The sequence below is a fragment of the Magallana gigas genome, chromosome 6 (genome assembly GCF_963853765.1).
Source record: "Magallana gigas chromosome 6, xbMagGiga1.1, whole genome shotgun sequence".
NCBI classification, from domain to species: Eukaryota; Metazoa; Mollusca; class Bivalvia; order Ostreida; family Ostreidae; genus Magallana; species Magallana gigas.
The window spans coordinates 39,516,004-39,536,878 of record NC_088858.1 but is presented as its reverse complement, the minus strand read 5'-3'; the positions used below and the strand labels follow the sequence as shown (position 1 = coordinate 39,536,878).

Sequence of the window (20,875 nt, the reverse complement as noted above, 5' to 3'; positions counted from 1 at the left end):
TTTGCATAATTGTATAACCTCTGCGAACGCAACTTTTCTTTATCTGGTCAATTATGCAGCTATTTTTTCTTATTATTAGTTCATCTCAGTAACGTGTAGATGCACTGGCAAGTTCTTTATTTTCAACGACTTTTGCACTTTTTCATCTTCTCCTATACTACTAGGCCATTTTGATCAATGAAACCTAATTAACTTTGACGTAGAAATTACAAGTTTTTTCATATAAATGTCATGCCAAATAATGCAGAAATAATCGTAATAGGGTGGCTAGGTTTAATATTTCTTTAGAAAAATTTGGTCAGTATTTTCAGAATATTAGTTTTCTTTAAAATTGTTCATGTCCCTTGAGGTAAAACAGAAGCCAAAATTGTGGTGCAAAAGGTGCCCATAGAAATACTGGTTAGCACAGAGGAAATAGTTTGGATGAAAAACAATTTGTGAAATTGATATTGATGAAGTGTAGATGAAGTGTAGAGCAGAATTCATTGTAAAATACAGTGATGATGAAGTGGCTTATTTTTTTTTATCAAAAGTTCATGCTGCTAGCTGATTATTTGTTCTTTACTGTTAAATGGTTGCATTATAACAATAAAATGATTTATACAGTGTTTCATGTGGGTATGTAAATATTTGCTGCAATGATTCATTCTCTCTCTCTCTTTCTTTCTCTCTCTCTCTCTCTCTCTCTCTCTCTCTCTCTCTCACACACACACACACACACACACAATTGTTATTGTTGATCAGCATGTTACTTATAAGGAGCAGCAAATTCTTCAATATGTGAAGATCACCATGGTAGAATTACTCGAAAGTCTAAGGTCAGACCATGCAAAACCATGGAGTTTATGCTCTCAGTGTAGCTAAAGTTTTGATCAATCATGAAATAATTCAAACATTTAAACGTCAAAAGAATAAAACAAAATACAGAACCAATGAATGTTGGTAACATTTTCAATTACTGGTACATGCATATTTGAATAAACATTTTAAGGATTAAATTTAATCAATGTGCTAAAGTGTACATATACTTGAATGTATGTATATGTGTATGCATGTTTATATGCGACTAAATTGATTTAAAGACTAAGTTAGTTGTGTGATAGTGTTTTTAATGGGTTTTCTAAAGGAAAAATCTGGATATTGAAAAAGTGACAATGGCAGGCGTTCAGGCAGCTGCCAAATGGATACCTGTACGGATATTGTACGGATAAATCCCCCTACAGTTTTCAAGATAGGAAGTTATTAGTCCCCTACCGGTTTTCACTATACTGGGGACTATAGCTTTCCTCTGCGTCCGTCTGTCTGTCTGTCTGTCTGTCTGTCCGTCTGTCTGTCCCTCTTCAGTTTTCCACACTTTTTTTCTTTATGCGTTTGAGGAATAATATGAAATTTGCTGAACAGCTTCAAAATGTCAAACTACAGATCAAGTTTACACTTTTGTAGCGTCTGGTTGACATATTTTCGAGAAAATTAATTTTTTATATTCCAATTTTTTAATGTTCGGGTTCAATATTCTGCCTAACAGTGCATTGTTTTCACAATTTCCACAAACCGGTAGGGGACGTGTATTGCTTATGCAATACTCTCAGAATGCTTGTTCTTTTGCAGATCAATTGTACATATATCAGAGGTGTGCACACTGCTAGGATTTTGATTTCAGATAATTTATGAAAAAAATACCAGCTGTTGAACTTTGTCATTTTTTTTTTTTTTTTTGCAAAATATTGCATATAGGGTACCCCTACTGTATGGATAACTCTTTCTACAGTGTTCAAGATAGGAAGTTGTTCTTCTCTGGATAGGTAGTGTTCATCAATTCAGGGTTGACAAATGGATTATGGATACTGTTCATACAAAAAAAAACCTGGTTTGCTGTCACAATGACAGATTTTCTTTTGTTTTATATCAAAATACAAGTAGACTTCTTCAAAAATAGTGGAGAAAATATTCAAAGCAAGTAAATATTTTCAGGCAACTTTTGCAGTCCATGGTCCTCTTGTTAGATTATAGGTGATTGGGGATGCAAGCTACAAACGCTAATAACAAAGTGTGTTGATCCTTGGGTTTTTAGCTCACCTGAACAGAAGGATTCATAAAAACGGTTGCCCCAAGAGGGGGTTTAAAGTTTATCATTAAAATATATAGGGAAAAGGTTTAAAAATCTTATTCTCAAGAATTACAATGCTACAATTAGTTAGAAAAGATAGACTTTGAATTGTGATTGTAGACTAATACCGGAGCCCCTAGACGGGTTCAATGTTTAACTTTAAAATATATTGGGAAAATATTTAAAAACTAAAATAAAATGATAGAATGAACTGTTGTTTAGGTGAACAATGTAGCCAATGGGCCTCTTGTTATTAAGGTAGTATGGGACACTTCCATGTTGTGACGTATTGTTTATCGAAATAAACAATAAAATCAAGTGTAATTTCATAAATAGTTTCTTTCCCAAATTTGTCACTTAACAGCATAGCGCAGTGGGTTAGAGGATTCTCTACAAATCTGTAAGTCATTAGTTCGAATCCCACAGGGGATTATAAGATTTTTACCTTTTCAAAAATTTTTAAAAGGAATATTTTGGTTAAATATTGTAAAATTTGAAAATTCTAAACTGATATAATGTACTTTTATTCAAATTAATATCAACAGATGTCCCATACCACCTCAAGTACATTGTTCAATTGATAGAACACCAATATGCAATAGATATACCCATGAATTTTACATATAAACTGAGTATTTTTATTTTTTCAGGTCAGACTACTATAGGAAGGGAGGTAAAGCTCTGCTACCCATAAAGTGGATGCCACCAGAGGCTTTCTTAGATGGCATTTTTACCTCAAAAACAGACGTGTGGTAAATGCATACAATTTCACTCCAGGAGTTCATGGAACTAGTAGCATGTGATCCTTAATTTGATGCTTATTATGTAGCAATTATGCTAACAATTAATATATAATATGCTATACTAAATAACAAACTGAGTTGGACTATATTTCTGTAGGAAAATGCTGTCATCTTTCCTGCGAGACCCTTAATATTTCCAAATGATTGGAGCTTTTTAGGGCAATGAATAGATTTCAATTTACTCTTTATCCCATAAGCTGGGAGTTTTCTGTGATATCACTTGTTTTTCGATCAAATAGGCAATATGAAAATAGTCAAAACTAAATCCTTCTCGTTGCGAGCAACGAGTTGGTCTTCCGTCCGATTTATGAGTAAATGAGATAAAATCCTTCACATTTAAGACTAAATTGTTAATCAACTCAAAACATTAGGGGAAAAAATTTCGGCACCCGAAGCTTGAACCCGGGTCGCCTGGGCACATGTCCACGACTCTAACGACTGTGCTACTCGAACTCTCGCTTCAGGACTTTCATGCTTAATATCTTGGGAACACATCAATCGATTTCAAAACAAATTACATGTTCTGAATCAGTAAAAGAGTCTCTATCAACCCTTTAGAAAAATATATAAAAAGCAAAAAGCTGATAAAACCGATTTTTTATCTTTGCTTCCGATGACGACCGGAAGTGACCGCGAACGTTTTTATGACCATGTTGCAACAGGTAAAATTAATGTCTATCCTCACTGAAAATTTCAGCCCTATATCTTTATTCGTTCTTTGGATCTCCAGCCGACAAAATTGACTTTTAAAAATCATAAACGGACGATAACTTCCGACCGGAAGTGGTTATCAAAAAAAGGAAACGGCGGTACAATCTTCAGATGCCGACACATCAACCCTTAAAATTTGAAGAAAATCGAATGAGCCATCTTCGAGAAATCGTCTGCACAAAATTTGTAAGACAAAAAAAGAATAATAAGAAAAGTGAAAAAGAAACAATAGAATAATAGTAGGGTCTCCCGCTGAAGACGGAAGACCCTAATCAGCGCACTGTAACATTTTGTGTATAGTATGCCACTGACTTCAGTACTCCAATCCCCTAATGTTGAACAAAGGTGTGTGTTAAATATAAAGTAGAGCATAGATTAAAATAGGGAAAGTGTTTATTTTAAGAAAATTTTCAGATTTATATGAAGAAAATATAAACACAAGATGATGAGAACCATCACTTTTATCTAAATCATCATCCATACTTGTACCATACTTTGGCTTAAACAAAGATATGGTATTAATAAAAAAACAACAAGCATCAATTGTTGCTGACAAATTAAAATACAGTCAAACTTCGTTATCTCGAACTAGATGGGAATGTTTAAAAACTTTGAGATATCTGAGTATACGAGATATTGAGAGTAAAATGCTGAAAAAATAAGTAGTTGGGACTTTCAAATCACTTCTACATATCCATTGTATTCGAGATATCAGTGTACGAGATATCGAAGTTCAACTGTAGTATCAAATGTCAGTGGATCTACTGTTTATACCAGTACTGACTTTTGCTGTTTTGAAGGTCTTTTGGGGTACTTCTGTGGGAGATCTTTTCCATTGGTTACATGCCCTACCCAGGCAGGACGAACCATGATGTCATGCAGTATGTCACTAACGGGGGGAGACTGGAACCCCCAGAAAAATGTCCAAAGCCACTGTAAGTCTGTTGATTGCTGTCTTCAGTTTGTCAACATCATGCTGCAATGTTTATTCATTTAATTTTATTTTTTCTCTTTGCTAATGGATAAAGCTGAAGATAAGATAAAGTACATTTGAACAGGACTAGATAGATTTGACAATGAAATATTTTGAATTTTTTAGGATACTTTGCATTCTCGGTTTATAGCACAATCATATGGAAAAAAAATTCATTGGATCAAATTTTGTTTTTTGCTGATGCTTGTTCATAATCAAATTGAAATATAAAATGTTTTAAAAGAAATTGATTAATGAAGTGAAGAAATCTCTGAACAGTATTTACTCAATGTCTCATATTTTGTGCAATATGCAAATTAAACTCCTATTGCATTTTGACTCGATCCATCTCAATGCAAGATGTATGATTTGTTACAGCTGATACTTTCAGTAGTTTTACTAGATTTGTATTGACTTTATCAAATGACCCTTAATTCAATTTTGTGACCCGTACATTTAGCTTTATTACTGTTTTGCATGTTGGTGTCAATCTTAATCAGTTTTCAGGTGAAGAAGAATAACTCTTTATGAAAATGTTTAGTTATTCAATTAAAGTAATGGAGATGAAATAGTTTATTGACCCAATCAGTTTAGATATTGCGTGTTAGTGTTAGCTCTAGTTATTATTCTGTCATTTCATATCACAAGGTCGGACATTCCAATCAGACATTAATACATCACCAAGATGCTCAGAACAAGCCTGTTAGGACTTCATGGCTATGTAATCTTTGTAACACTGACTTTCAAATATTGACTGAATCAAATTAAGCTTGGTGCAACATATCTGCTACAATTAATGTAAACAGCACTGTTGCTTGTATCTCCTCACCTAGACGAGTTAAGTGATATTCGCGGTTATCCCCACATTATATAGTGATTTGTGTGTCTTTTTTGGAGACCAAAAGTCTTTCTTAGCATAGATGATTTATGTAACAATTCTGAGATCAATAGATGTCGGTTAAGATGTCATTATAACTCATTCAATTCATCCAATCAGAGTTGAGCAAGACTTAAGAAAGCAAGGTTAAGTGCATTCTATACCCATATACAGACAAAAAAGCACTTAAATTTGTTATTGTATAGTCAAAAACTTAGATTAGGTTTTGTCACTTGACCTCTTATCTATTTCCTTCATAAACAGAAAATACTCGTTGGATGTATGTAATGTCCTATAATGGACAAATGGTGTCAGCTGGTTTAATCCCCCTCTATAGGGTAATGGGTTTGTGGGAGTTTCTTAACCGGAAGGATCCTCCATACACCATGACTTTCACTTTTATGAAAGTACGTCACAACATGGCAATTTGAATGCATTGTGAAATAGTTTATATCATAATTTGTTGACTATCTCTTTGGTGCAATGGGTGTAGCTCCAATCTACTGATCTGCTGGTCCTAAGTTCAAATATAGCAGGGACTTTTATTTTCATGAATAGAAGTACATTTTAAAAACTGATTTTTCCCCCCCAAAATTTGAATTCTTTTCTGTCATTTTCAAGTCTTAAACATGCTAGAAATCCATATCTTTAAGTAATTTAGAAGTTCAGGTATGTATGCAGAACCTTTCCCTGGTGTGTGGAGGACCCTTAAGTATAGTTAATGGACAGCCTCATAGATTATGTCAAAGGTCATCAGATTCTGTTTAGCACACTGCTATACCATATTTCAACAAACAAATAATGTTCACTCACTTTCTTTTAACTTTTGAAGTCAAAAGATAAATTTGTCTTGTGCATTAATTGATATTTGTTGTTTGATTTCAAAGTCTTTATTATAATTCTTTTAGTCAATACCAATTACATATGTATCAGTACTTTGAGGGACTTAAAAGTTTTTAAAATAGTTTTTGGTCTCAAAACAGACAACCAATTTTAAGCTATTAACACCAAAATTGACACACTGTGCAATGTCGGAACTCTTGCTACCCACTATGCAATCTTAAAAGTTTGTATTGAATGATACTTACATTGAAGCACAGTTAACTTAGCTACACTGCAATAAATTAGCCTAAACATATATGTACCAGTACCATTGATGTAGATCATTATGCAAAGATTTGAGAAGTACCCACAATAATTACCTGTTATACAAGCTTGCATCAAGGTGGAAATGAAATGAGTTGTTACTGTATACAGGGTTATTTTTGCTCCGTTTATTTTTCACCCTTGTACAATTGCAAATAGTTTCACCCCATCTTGAATTCACTGAGAAGAAGTTATGTATAAAGAGAAATAATTAAAAACTTTTGAATTTGCCCAGTCTTAAATTTGCCCGCTGTCAACGAGGGTGAAAGGCGTAAAAATTAAAGGGGGAGGCGAATATTTCCCTGTATACAGTATGTACTTCATTTGTTGTTTAGAGGAAGAAAGTTTACATAAATCATTTAAAAAATTTCGGTGAACTGAATTACAGGTATGACTTGATGTGTGAATTACAGGTATGACTTGATGTGTGAATGCTGGGCAACCAATCCAGATAGCAGGCCGACCTTCACAGAAATCTTAAAGGAGCTCAAGAAATTCTCTCAAGTGAGACGCTGTAAAGTGTTTAAATTGTGTCATTAGAATAGATATAAATTTTTATTGAATGGGTTCGACAGGTATGAATTAAAGTAGTTTATTTATATGTAACATTGTGTCTGAAACTGAAAGAAAGACAACTCTTCATAATCTTTCCAGTGCCCCCAGATTCTCACTGCAGAACTACCAAAGTTCTTCATGGTGCCATTCCAAAGCTTCAGCCCTACATCTCGGGCTCACTCTGTGAGCGAGGACGAAAGTGAACTTACTCCAGACTCGGACACAACGGAACCACTGCTGACCCCTCGTTATCAGGGAAGCCTGAGGTCCTCAAAGAAATCGGCTTCTCCCAAAGACAGCTTAAAGTGTCCATCGCTGCGTGTCAACCTCCAGACAGACAGCTCTTCTTGTGATAAAAAGACAGCATCTCGCGATCCATTCCCTTCACTTTGTGACATCACATCTTTGTGTGAAAATGAGTATGAAACTCACACCTCTGACTCAAGGTCCCAGGCTACTGCTGCTCAAGCTACGGAGAATAATCCTCTTGTTAACTTGCCACAATTCAATGGCTCAAATTGATACAATTTAGTCTTTGCCGGTAGTTGTTTTGCTTTTTTTAATACAATGTACAACAAATCAAGCAAATCCTCGGGGGAAAATATGAGAAAAATACACCACAATGTCATGATTTAGTTGTATAGTGAATAATTTTGCTTGTATTATGGTGAATGTCACAATTTGTACTAGTTTAATACAATTCAGACTTTAAAATCTGAGTCAAACAAACTAGTCTGGTTTGGAGGGAGGATAAGTTTGGTCTGTTATGATGCCTGCCTGTCTATATCTTTATTCTTAGATTTAAACATCATCTCATGTATTAACTTAGCATAGTCCCTTTGCTGGAGACACTTTTGTTAAGACTATTTGTCCTGATCATATTGAGACGTACGTTATAAAAATAAAAATTGTGAAACGGGAAACTAAAATTTTCACCAAAAATCAGATGAGATGAGATGAGACAACCATCTGTACCATTTCTATTTTAAAGTTTTGTTAAAAGTCTGATTTCTTTACTAAATTTATATTCATCAAAATTCATCTTGTAACAAATTTTGCATAGGTTAAAAAGATCTCACTTGGCAATGTGTTAATTATACTATGATACTGGCTATCTCGCTTGTCTTCCGGATTAACTTTAATAACTACTTTGTTGGTTTATCAGTGTGTAATGGCCGGAAGCACAGCATGTATTTATGTTCTTCAATAATTTTAACAGTTATGTACCTTGTGCTCCAATTAAGGATGCATTTTGACAATTATTTTTATCTTTCTTTTAATTATTCATATATAAGTATTGATATTGTTAGTATGTAAAGTAAGGTATTTTGGTTGTCACATTAACAACATAGAAGAGTCAGACTGGTAATGTCATACAGTTGGATAATTGATATTATTTAAACAATAAAATGCTTTCTTTGGTGATTCATTCGAGATATGAAGGTAGCGACATTGCAGAAAAATACATAACCCGATAATGCGGGTTATGTAAATTTTTCCTGCAATAATCACTACCTTCATAACCCGCATGAATCATCAAAGAAAACATCTTATTAATTATATTAACATCTTTCTTTTAACTTATTAATAAATTGATTATGAAAAGTTAGTAAAATTCACTAAAATACTATTAACGTACATAAGTATGTTAGCTAATAGAAACAGCCAAATCGTCTCCTGTGAGACTTTGAGTCTGGCATCTTCATGATTATTTCATGCAGTCCGTGATTTTACTTACGTCACTGTAGGTTCAGACCAATCGATGAACAGGGCGTGTCAATTTCAGTCCTGTCACATTCAGCCACTGTAGATTTCAACCAATTGGTAAATGGGGCATGTAGATTTCAGTCTGGCTGTTTCTATAGAGCTATGAATTAACTATAATTTTCCGTAAGAAATAGAGGAAATTATACTTGGTAGATGTAAATATTCAGTTTTAAATTTACAGATAGGGTATAAATAGTTTGTGCCATCCTTATATTAATAACCATAGGATTTTTGAGGAGTGCAAGAGAAAATACTCATGGACATTTTTATTGTTTACATACACTTAAAAGGTAATGATTTAGGCCTTCAAAAGAATATTGTAGTTTTGATAGTATTTTTTGGCTTTATTTTTTAGAAAAATAATTTTTTACACACACACACCCATTGCAAAATTTTCTGGATCTGGGCATGAGTACATATGTACTGAATAAACAAAAACTACAGAGGATGAAAGTTCTGTGTTGTTTATGCTCAGTGATCATTGTCTTGCTCACAAGTCCTTATTCATAAGGTAGTGTCTGTTTTTAGCTCGTCTTATCAGAAGTTTTATGTGAGCTTTTCCGATCTTTTGTCTGTCGTCACCATTGCAGATGTCATCAAAAACTATTCACATTTTCATCGACTTTTTCAGAACCACTTGGCCAATTTCAATGAACTTGACACAAATCATTATTGGGTGAAGTTTTAAAGATGATTCATGTTTTCTTTAAAGGGGAATGATTAGAATTATTGAAAATTATTTTGTATTTTTCAAAAATCTTAAAAGCCATTTGGCCAGAAAAGCTAAACTTGTGCATGTTTATGCATCCTCAGGAAGTGTAGATTGAAGTTTGTTGAAATCATGATCCCTGGGGGTAGAGTGGGACCACAGGGAAGGGGTTTGGAATTTTTCATAAAAATTAGAGAGAAATCTTTTTCCAAAAAAGTTGTAACTTGTGTGGTGTGTGGAAGTATTCTAAGGTATTGTAGATTAAAGTTTGTTCAAATAAGATCCTCTTGGTTAGGTCTAGCCATAAGTGGGGGGGGATGGTCGAATTTTCACATACATCTTAAATAAAACAATTCAGCCATAAAAGCTGTAACTTTTGTATAAAATTGTTGCGCAGGCTATAGAGGATTGATATTTAACATTTTTATTTTACTTTATTAAGATCTACTGTACAAAATTGTTAAGATATTTTGAATTTGATATTACAGTGCTGATTTTATCAAGTTGTGGCTATTGTTGCAGAGGTGAGCATTGTGGCCCCTTGGATTCTTTTTTTTTGGGGGGGGGGGGGGGGGGGTTACAAGACAGCCATGATTTTGATTTCCATGTGACTTTATACCCCCGAAAATGAAGTTAAGGGAGGTATATTGGTTTCACCCTGTCTGTCTGTCAGTCCATCTGTCTGTAGATGCAATTTTGTCCCCCTATAGAATTTTTTACTACTGCTTGGAACTGTGAAAACACTGAAACTGAGGAAATTTGAAACAACTAATTGCATCTGCCAAAGCTCCAATTAGAAACGCTATTAAAGTTTTATCTAAAGATTAGCATTGCTTGGCTATTTTCATTTACTGAAAAGGGAGAGGTTATTGTCCATTTTTTTTTTTCTTTAAAACAATTAAATGAAAAAATATCATCTAATACAGAAGTTTGTAAACGTATTACAGAAGTTTTTACAGTGAAGTTCTGACAATTTTGAAATTTTTTTCTTTAACTACTGGTAAATTTTTGTTTACAATTCTAGAGGTTTTTTTATGTCCCAAACCTTTATTATTCAATTTAATTATTTGTCCATTTTAAATAAGCCTTGCAGGGGCATTAGTCCCACAAGGACAGTTCTAGTTTACATTGTCATATTTTATGTTAGTAAATATCATATGGATATTGTTTAATATGTGATTATACATGTATTACAAAAACTTACTGGAGATATCCAAATGAGCCAGGGCTATGTCAATGTTGGATGTCCATTGCATTGAACTGTTATTGTTATTAAGTTAGAGCTCACCCTAATTGTTATTTAATTAAGCTTATCATTAGTAAAGGGTCAAATAAGCTATTTTGATCACCAGTCATCTGTGGTCTGTTCGTCCACCTGGTAACTTTTTACCATAAACTGTCCAATTACTTAACAAAAAATGATTTTTGAGAATATGCCCTTCTGTACAATAACCCTTGGAGTGAATTTAATTAGATCTTGAAAGCTTTTGTTTTTTATTTAATATAGGAATGCTAGTCAGCAGGTGAGCGATGTGGCCCATGGGTCTCTTGTTTGTTATTCCTGTATTGGTAACTTTTTTGTATGTAGTGTGTCTTTTGTAATAAAAAAAGTTACAAATGTTCCATTTACAATGTTAAAAATAGCTTTATTATATTTAATAGATCATAAACATTTGTTTTGAAAATATTTGTATTTTTATGTGTTAATGTAAAGTAACTTATTTAGCTTTCCTTGAGGAAATGGGGAAGCATTGCCTCAGCAAATGTATTTCATTGGTTTTGTCATTGCAACTCTTGCCCCTTAAAGATTTAATTTTTACTGGTTGTCTACAGAATAATATGTTGGGTTGCTAAAGTCAACAGAAGGTAAGGCAAAGCAGACCGTTCCGTTCTATATACTTTAACATCTATGTACTTTAACATCCCAACATATTTCAGCAGTCAGTCAGTAGCAAACCTAACAAGTGTGTTGACAAGGATACAGTTTTTAGCTCACCTGAGCTGAAAGCTCAAGTGAGCTATTCTGATCACTTTTTGTCCGTCGTCCGTCCGTCCGTCCGTGTTTACGAGAGTGCATGTATTGGGTTCTTTTTATACTTAATTGGTACTAATTGGGTACTTTTTTCTTATTGGGTATACCCAAGAGGAAGTGTCGCTTAATCTACTTAAAATGCCTTAATTGGGTACATGAAAGTTAGTACCCAACAAAACTTAGACACTGCGACTTGTCCAATAAAGTGTCTGAAAAAGTTGCTTCTATGGACGCACCATGTATTCACTTCTATATCATACTTTCGGAACACTAAATTTTGCTAAGCTGCGGTCATAGTAACTCCCGAGAGTTCCGAAAAGCAACCTCCGTTAATCTTGTTCTTTCAAGCGTTTGATGTCACACACAACAACAATGGCGTCTGCAAGGCATAGTGAGCACGAGGTCAAGATCCAAAAAGTAAGTTTCTTGATTTATTCACACTTTAAAAATAAGTCTTGCTTTGATACATTTTGTCAAACATAAGGATATTTTACTTTATTAATCAATTTTGAACTACATTCGGATAATTATAGTAATAAAAGGACTTATGTGTATTTCGAATTTCCTCTGTCTTGATCGTCTTAACATACATTGAATAGCGGATGCCCTTTTTATTGAAAGTAAATTCAATTCAAAACCACCATTGTCCTAGCCTCTGGTTTTTGCAAAGTTAAACCCGAACTTGCTGGACTTCACGCACGAGTGACCTGAGACAATAGACAATACAGTTAAACACTATAGAGAGGCCCAAGCTGAGGGGGTATACACAGCTGTCCTGTTAAATTGGTGATTTGACACCTAATTACTGGTGCAATAATTTGATAAATAACAACTGTATTATCTCTTTGAAATTAGTAGGCTAATTGTACAAGTTAGATTAACACTGAGACATCGTAGGGTTATCTAAAAAATAGAATTAACACAAAAGAATATATTTTATGGAGATAATTTGAAATTTCAACACCGAGGCATCTAAAACCATGATTTGACTAAAGAAACATTTTAATAAAAAACTAGATGTGAAGTTTTCCTATTCTTTTCTAAGCTTTTAAGCTATCGTCAGATTAACCAGAATTTTCTCTGTTTCCCAAAAAACGTAACTACACTTCTTGAAGAATGCAGAAACTTAATTCATAATAAAAGATTGCAATATTGTTTTGCAGATTTTAATGCCACTTGATTTTTAAAAAGCCTAAAATAACAATTTCAATATCCAAATTTCTGTGGTAAAAAGGGTTTAATAATTTTGCCATCAGTTGTCTACTTATTTTCTTTTGATTGAGAAGTGGACAGGCATAGTCTACACTCATGCTATGCCTGTCTACTTCTCAAAAGAGAATATTGTCTACATTATACATGTCCTATGATTCATTACTGGATACAGATGTGTTCAAGTTTACATATAGCCTAAATGAAATAAAGAATTTTTAATGCATTATACTTTAAAACTAGTCAGACTGTTCTAAGGGATGAAAATAAATGTAAATCAATTTAAGAGAGAAAAAAAAATGAAAAAAAAATATTGAATAACACTTAATATGTGAATGCAAAAGCAAATCATTTTTTGTACAATAATATTGTTTCATTACAGATCTTGAGGTCACATTTGATTACGATGCAAAATTTTCCTTAAAATACGCTTGTTTCCAAGGATTAATGATTTATAATATTACCGCAAAAAAAGGTGCCTCTTTCAAGGTTTTATAATATTTACCGCAGAGAAAAGTGCCCTTTTCACCATTATTTAACATGCCCTTTTCAAATCCTAGATTTAACACTAAACCAGGCTATATATTAAAAACTATATTATTTATGAAAGTGAGAAATCGTAAATGTGGATTATGAATTTTTATACTATGCTAACATCTTGTATATTTTTGACGATGAATACATTGTTGGGTAGAATAATATTAATAAATCGCTTGTCCAATTTTTTTGTTGGATATCGTGAATCAGTAAGTCCATTATAAGTATAAATATAGAGATATATTTGCATTTTTATTATGCACAGGTGGATCAACTACCAAGAGAACAAAAGATATGCTAATTTTAAGGTAAGAGCATATAATGATACGTGCCACATTAAATATTTTACTTTCTGTAGTAAATTGAAGGTAAAGAACATGGCGGTAGCGTGTTGTGAGGACCAAGCTGCTATGATTGTTGGTATCTTACACTTGTAAATTCATGTGTATTTGTGTGTTTGCATTTTAAACTCTAGATTAAATGGCCATAAAGAAACAAGAAGTTTGGTTTCTATGGTTAGAACACTGACAGGTGTACATCAAATAAATAGTGAATGTAACCTTGGCTTGAATTTAAGCAGAAGCATGACACAATGATCAAGCCTTATGAAATTTTTTTTAATCGATTTCCTTGTATTTCAGGAGATGCTGTAGCTCTTCTCCTGGATGGGGGTGTTTGGTGGCCAGGAGCATGTTCCTTGACGGAAAAAAGTAAGTGTATGTAATATTTTTTGTGCTTTTTTTCTTTTCTTAGAAACATCTTAATGCATGTTATCTTCAAGTGAAAAGCACATTAATTTGCTATTTCAAAAATTTTGAGAAATGGATTCCTGTATTTAATTTTCTCAATATTTCAGTGTGAATGCAGACAAAGGATAAAAATTGTAATGAACATTTTTTTACTGCTTCCTTGTTTACACCATCATAATTATATTCCTTTGATGAACAGTTAGATGTAAACCGTTTGTTGTAAAGGTGTTTGAAAATTTGGTTTCTGGAATTTGATAAATTGGGAAAAAAGCACTTTTCAGTTGTAATTAATTGAATAAAACTTTCTTGTAGTGATAGAAGAAGAAGACATACAGGAAGATGATTAAGAGGATACATCACTTCGAGGAAAGAAAACCTCCTAATCTAGTAAATATTTTTTTTCTTCATATCATACCACATGACTGATTTGAGTTAATCTATTATTTCAATTAACTTTTCTAATTTCAAACTCCATCCAAGCAGGATATTATCAGTCAAACTTTGTGTGCAAAGTAATTAATTGTAGTTGAGGCCAAGTGTGTGTTTCAGTCCTTGTTAAGATATGATTTGAGTTATTTTATTTTCTATCTTTATTTAATTAACATATTTTATGTGACGTACAAATTTGTTTCATTGCAGCATGAATGAAATGGACGGAGGCTGAACTGGAGGAGGTTAAGGAATATTTCAGAGAATGTCTGATCTCGAACACCACTCCAGGAAGAATAACTTGCAATATGTGGATAGAGGAAAGCAGAGCTAATATAATAAGCTATGGGAAACTCTAAAGAAGAAAGTGTGGAGTCTGCCCCCCCCCCCCCCAAAAAAAAAAATAAAAAATAAAACCACCTTGACAGTTTTTGGATCTAAAACCTACAGCAAAACTTAATAATGTAAGGATGTTTGTTTTCATCTTCCTCCTTGCTCTTATTACAGTGAATTTTTATTTTTTTAGTTTTGAGACAATTTTTTTTCATTTTCATCACTGTTTACCATACTTTTCACTGAAATTGAATCAATGGTAATTTCTTTTATTGTGAGAAAGACATGCATTGTATCTTTTTAGAAAGGATGTAATCAGTTTGAGAATGTTATCATTCAAAAGTACATTTTCATTTAATTGGACATTTGATGAGAATTTTGTTTGATCAAGTCAAATTATTGCAAGATTGCAATTTATTTAGCAGTATGGTAGTATAAAATTATTTGTAGTATTTTCATGGATTTTCTTCATTTGATGAGAACTTCTTTTATTAAAGGACTGATTGCCAATTTTTGTAACTAAGGACTTGATTTATTTAAGACACCGTTTGCCCTTTGTCATAAATATATCTTTGTATCAAAGCCTAGATTATTATCTTTCTGTGTTTTGAAGATAAAAACAAAAGAAAGTTGACACCTCTTAGTTTGGTAATTACATATACTTTGTGGTAGATGAATTGAAGGTTTGTGGACAAAATATTTTCATTATATTGCTTGAATTTTCTTGAACTGTGGCCATGTTGCAATTATTTAAGATCCATGCTTAGAAAAATTGTTAATTGCTAAATTGTCATTTGCATAACAGCCAGGTAGTTGCAAAATGATGGTACATGTACCTTGACCTATCATAAATTGATATTTGTAAAGGTTTCTAGACCAGATATGTAGTGTTCAAAAAATATTTGAACTATTTATTTAATGCTTATAATGCTTATGAATGCCAATTTTTTTTTGAAAAATAAAAACGAAATGTTAAAATCTCGTGAGATTTGCTTCTTGTGATTCAATGTGGTTATAAATTCCTCGTATTTAATTAGGAATCTTCAGTACAAAACAAGGGCTATATAAATGCCCTCTACTGATTGGGTTGTATTCTAATGCAGGAGAACAGATATTGAAGAAAAATGCCGACAGATGTTCCAAATATCTGTTAAGTTATATATCAGTTAAGGAAGATAGGTAACAAAGAGGATTTGGAGAGCCAGGTGTCCAGATCTTGTTGGGTTGTATTTCAATTAGAGAAAAATAGGTTACCTAGAGGATTTGGACCGTGTCCAATTCTTGTTGAGTTGTATTATAGTTAAGGAAGGAAGGTAACCAAGAGGATTTGGACAGGTGTCCAACTTTTAGTGGGTTATATTCCAGTAAAGGAAGAAAGGTAACCAAGAGGATTTGGACAAGTGTCCAACTTTTATTGGGTTGTTTTCTAGTATTAAAGGCAGAAAGGTAACCAAGAGGATTTGGACAAGTGTCCGACTTTTGTTGGGTTATATTCCAGTAAAGGAAGAAAGGTAACCAAGAAGATTTGGACAAGTGTCCAACTTTTATTGGGTTGTATTCTAGTAAAGGAAGAAAGGTAACCAAGAAGATTTGGACAAGTGTCCAACTTTTATTGGGTTGTATTCTAGTAAAGGAAGAAAGGTAACCAAGAAGATTTGGACAGGTGTCCGACTTTTGTTGGGTTATATTCCAGTAAAGGAAGAAAGGTAACCAAGAAGATTTAGACAGGTGTCCAACTTTTATTGGGTTGTATTCCAGTAAAGGAAGAAAAAGTAACCAAGAGGATTTGGACAAGTGTCCGACTTTTTTTGGGTTGTATTCCAGTAAAGGAAGAAAAAGTAACCAAGAGGATTTGGACAGGTGTCCGATTCTTTTTGAGTTGTATGCCAGTTAAGGAAGAAAGGTGGCCAAGAACATTTGTACAGGTGCCCAATTATTGTTGGGTTGTATGCCAATTGGAGAAGAAAGGTAGCCAGGAGGATTTGTACAGGTTTCTTATTTCTATTGGTTTGTATTCCATTGAAGGAAGACAGGTAACCAAGAGGATTTGGACAGGTGTCCGATTTTCATTGGGTCGTATTCCAGTTAAGAAAGAAAGATAGCCAGGAGGATTTGGACAGGTGTCCAATATTTATTAGGTTGCATTCCATTTAAGGAAAATAAGTAATCAAGAAGATTTGGACAGGTTTCTAATTCTTGTTGGGTTGTATTTACATTGATAGGATACAGGTAACCAAGAGAAGCTGGACAGGAGTAGAATACCTGTTGGCTACTTGTTTGTATCAAATATGAATGGGACTTTATCATAAGACTTGCTTAGTTTTCTTGTAATGAATAACATGCTTTTCAGTAGGAAGCACTTTAAGGTAAATTGTAGAAGGAAATAATATTTTTTTATCTTAGCAAAACAACTTCACAAAAAAATAGTTTGCCTCACACAAAACATTTGCAGTTTTGTCACAATATACCTACAAACAATAAAACAAGCATTAATTTGGAATGAATAAAGAAAAATAAAAAATAAATTCAATAAATGTGGACACTTAAATATATTTACCCAATTAGATTAAAACAGTTACAACCCAAAAACTACACTCTCGTATGTACGCCTTTTTCATATCCAATAAGCAATATCCAACAGAACTTGGACTTGACGAACCCAATAAATAGCCTAATGTGTGTCCGTCCGTCTGTCCGTCCGTCTGTCCGTCTGTCTGTCCGTCTGTAAACTTTTTACATTTTGAACTTCTTCTCTAAAACCGCTTATCCAATTTCAACCAAATTTGGCACAAAGCATCCTTATGGGAGGGCGAATATAAATTGCAGAAATAAAAGTCAGATCTGTATTCAAAGCGGAGAAAACCTTGAAACTGTAAAAAAAAAAGGGGGGTGCATTTTAAAAAATCTTCTTCTCAAGAACTACTGATTCCAATTCAACGTTGTTTAGCATAAATTATCCTTATGGGAAGGAAAATATAAATTGCAAAAATTAAGGTCTAATTATGTTTCAAATCTGAGTTATTACGAAAATAATAATAAAGGAAAGGCGTGTTTTAATCAGTTTAATAGCTTCGATTCGACATTCGGTAAAATGGGTAGACAAGACTTGGCCTGGGCAAAACAAAAGATTGGCAGTTATTAATCTGCCAATCTCATTAAAATTTCAGGATATTTGATGGACCAGTATATTTGTATTTGCTGTAAATATTGCTGCAAAATAATGCGTATTTGGAATTGACGATTGCCGATCTGCCCCGGCTTTTATTTTGCCACGGCCCAGGTTTGCGTACCCATTTTACCAAGACTCGTATTCCATACATCTAAAACGAGGTTCTTTGTTTAAAGCAGCCATGACATTATACGGTCGATCTGACTATGATGAATTTGCTTGTTGTGCAACAGTTCGCGAATGAAGGGAGAGTTTTGAAACATGCAAAATGTATTTGTGCCGATTTTGTGAAGTAAATTGAGGCTAAATATTTCAATGCGTTGACAGTTTTCACACATGACGTTGGTGTTAGCTTGTTCTGATTTCCGTTTCGTTTTCATTATTTATGCTTTGTAACCTGGGAACTATCGTCTGTATTTCGTGATTTTTACGTATCAAACAGAGACTTCGGTAAATCAAACAGTTAACTGTTTACCTGCGCAAATTAAGCAAAATCTGATGTATCAAAAAAGTACTGAAATACAATTCATTCTATCGGTAATTCGGCATTATATTTTGCGTAATGGTATATTAATGCAATAGGTTTTGTTGAGATGCTCGGCATTTTCTCGAGTTTATTCAGTGTAAATAGAGTTTGATATCGCTGTCGGAAATATGTAGGTAAATACATGTACATGTATATATATGATTCATTTCGAAAAAATAAATTGTGTTCTTTATTTGTTATAGTGCATGTTTCTTGTGTTTTATATAATTGTTTACAATTTCTATTTACTAACCATATCTGAGTGTTAAGCTTCGAATTATAAGCAAGATACAGAGATTTGCTCACAATTCTATGTTTCTACACAGATCTTAAAAACTAAAGATTAAAAATCTAAAAAAAAATTCAATATTTATTAAGAAAATTTTCAAAGTCTCTTCTTCCAGAAACCAACTTTAACAACTTATTGCATTGTAAACTTAACCTTTTTTAGCTCACCTGAGCCAAAGTCTTCTAAAAAACTATTAGGCCAGGAAAGCTCAAATTTGAGTGGAAGCATCCTCAGGTAGTGTAGATTCAAGTTTGTTCAAATCATGATCCCCGGGGGTAGGGTGGGGCCACAATTGGGAGATCAAGTTTTACATAGGAATATATTGAGAAAATCTTTTAAAAATCTTCTTCTCAAAAATATTTGGCCAAGAAATCTCAAATTGGCATGTAACCATCCTTAGGAAGTGTAGATTCAAGTTTGTTCAAATCATGGTCCCTGGGGGTAGGGCGGGGTCACAATGGGGGATAAATTTTTATAGATAGAGAAAATCTTTAAAAGTCTTCTTCTCAAAATTATTAGGCCAGGAAAGCCCAAATTTGAGTGGAAGCATCCCCAGATCGTATAGATTCAAGTTTGTTTAAATAATAGTCCAGGGGTAGGGTGAGGCCACAATGGGGAATGAATTTTTACTTAGGAATATATTGAGAAAATCTTTAAAAATCTTCTTTTTAAAGAATTTTTGGCCAGAAAGGGTTTAAACTTGTGTAGAGGCATCCTCGGGTAGTGTAAATTCAAGTTTGCAAAATCACAGTCCCTAGTGGTAGGGCGGGACCGTGATGGCGGTTTGAATTTTTACATAGGAATATGAAGAGAAAATCTTTAAAACTATTCTGGGAAAGTGTTCGGTTCAAAACTCAGTACTTAGTGTGAAAGCAAAGGTTATGCAGATTTAAGTCTGATGAAACCATGATTCCCTAGAGAAAAATGGGGCCATGAAATGGGGGGAGGGGGGGGTATATAGGAATACAGACAAATCTTCTTACAGGTACAACAACAAAAGGGGCTTGGTATTTACCAAAAAATAAGAGGTTGATAAAAATTGGCAGATTTTCTATTTTTAGCAAGATCTACTGTACTCAGTTGTCAAGATATTTTGATACTGTAATGCTAATTTGATCAGAATTAAGGCAATTTTTGCTCAGGTGAGCGATGTGGCCCCTGGGCCTCTTGTTTGTTTATTGATGAATTGGTGAAAGAAACATAATGGAAGTGATGTAACGGCCGTCATGTTGCCATCTTTTAATTGCTACTTTCCGATTATGGATATATAGTCGGCAATCACGTGATGCGTTTTATCCAGTTACGTTGCGAGATTTTAGTCTGAGGCAGAACAAAGATTAGAGACAAAATATAGACAGCAACATGTTTGGCGCAACGTCATTAATTTTTTTTTAATTATAGGCAAAACCTAGTTATAAAGGTGTTTGAATGGATCTATAGCTTTTAAGAACCATTTTAACATGAGCTTAGATTTGTGTCAAAAAGGCCTGTCTATTTCATTGCTGACCACTTCGATGGTTCTTTAAAATCAACAAGATTTGCCTGGTTGTTGAGCTAAGACTACGCAATCTGTGCATATTTCACGTGAAACCAGCGTCATTTTGTACTTGCTTTGATGCAACAAAGAGATAGTTACACCCTACCGAAAGTCCAATGTCTTGTTAATTTGGTTCAAAGTTGTTGTTGTTTTTGTTTGTTTTGTTGTTTTTTTTTGGGGGGGGGGGGTTGCGTTAGGTAAACTTTCAGGGTTGGTGCAGCTCAATTCAGGCTTCGAATTTTGTACTTTATCCGTATTTCATGTTTGAGAACATGCTAAAAGATTAATAATGACAGATTTCAAGTAACTTGGGCTATTCTTTGATCACCAGCCTATACCAGATGTCGACCAAAAGGCACAGCAGTGTTGCATAGACGCACTGTCATTTGACCAAAAGGAGCTTCTCTCCCAGTAAGA

At 33.6% G+C, this 20,875-nt stretch overlaps 1 protein-coding gene and 2 long non-coding RNA genes across 8 annotated transcripts in view; all 3 read left to right on the top strand.

Annotated features, from left to right (window-relative positions):
- LOC105337192 (leukocyte tyrosine kinase receptor) overlaps positions 1–11,333 on the top strand; it is a 192,756-nt gene extending 181,423 nt beyond the window's left edge. For 4 of the 5 annotated variants that reach the window (XM_034468725.2, XM_034468721.2, XM_034468722.2 and 1 more), the window contains 4 exons: positions 2,758–2,859; positions 4,422–4,556; positions 7,031–7,121; positions 7,272–11,333. In XM_034468725.2, coding sequence (XP_034324616.2) covers positions 2,758–2,859; positions 4,422–4,556; positions 7,031–7,121; positions 7,272–7,694 — 751 coding nt within the window. In that variant the 3' untranslated portion in view covers positions 7,695–11,333. Of the gene's footprint in view, positions 1–2,757; positions 2,860–4,421; positions 4,557–7,005; positions 7,122–7,271 lie in introns of those variants that run through there. The other variant, XM_034468726.2, reaches the window with a different exon arrangement.
- Positions 11,334–11,633: 300 nt separating this feature from the next.
- LOC105323353 (uncharacterized) lies at positions 11,634–15,915 on the top strand. Of its 2 annotated transcripts, none has more exons than XR_010715117.1 (5): positions 11,634–13,364; positions 13,692–13,734; positions 14,068–14,136; positions 14,488–14,562; positions 14,815–15,915. It is a non-coding gene; the product is annotated as an uncharacterized lncRNA (long non-coding RNA). The 2 variants fall into 2 exon arrangements; XR_010715118.1 differs by having other exon boundaries at positions 14,068–14,142.
- A 436-nt stretch (positions 15,916–16,351) lies between these two features.
- LOC136276597 (uncharacterized) lies at positions 16,352–19,831 on the top strand. Its single transcript, XR_010715119.1, has 2 exons — positions 16,352–16,797; positions 16,928–19,831. It is a non-coding gene; the product is annotated as an uncharacterized lncRNA (long non-coding RNA).
- The last annotated feature ends 1,044 nt before the right edge of the window (positions 19,832–20,875 follow it).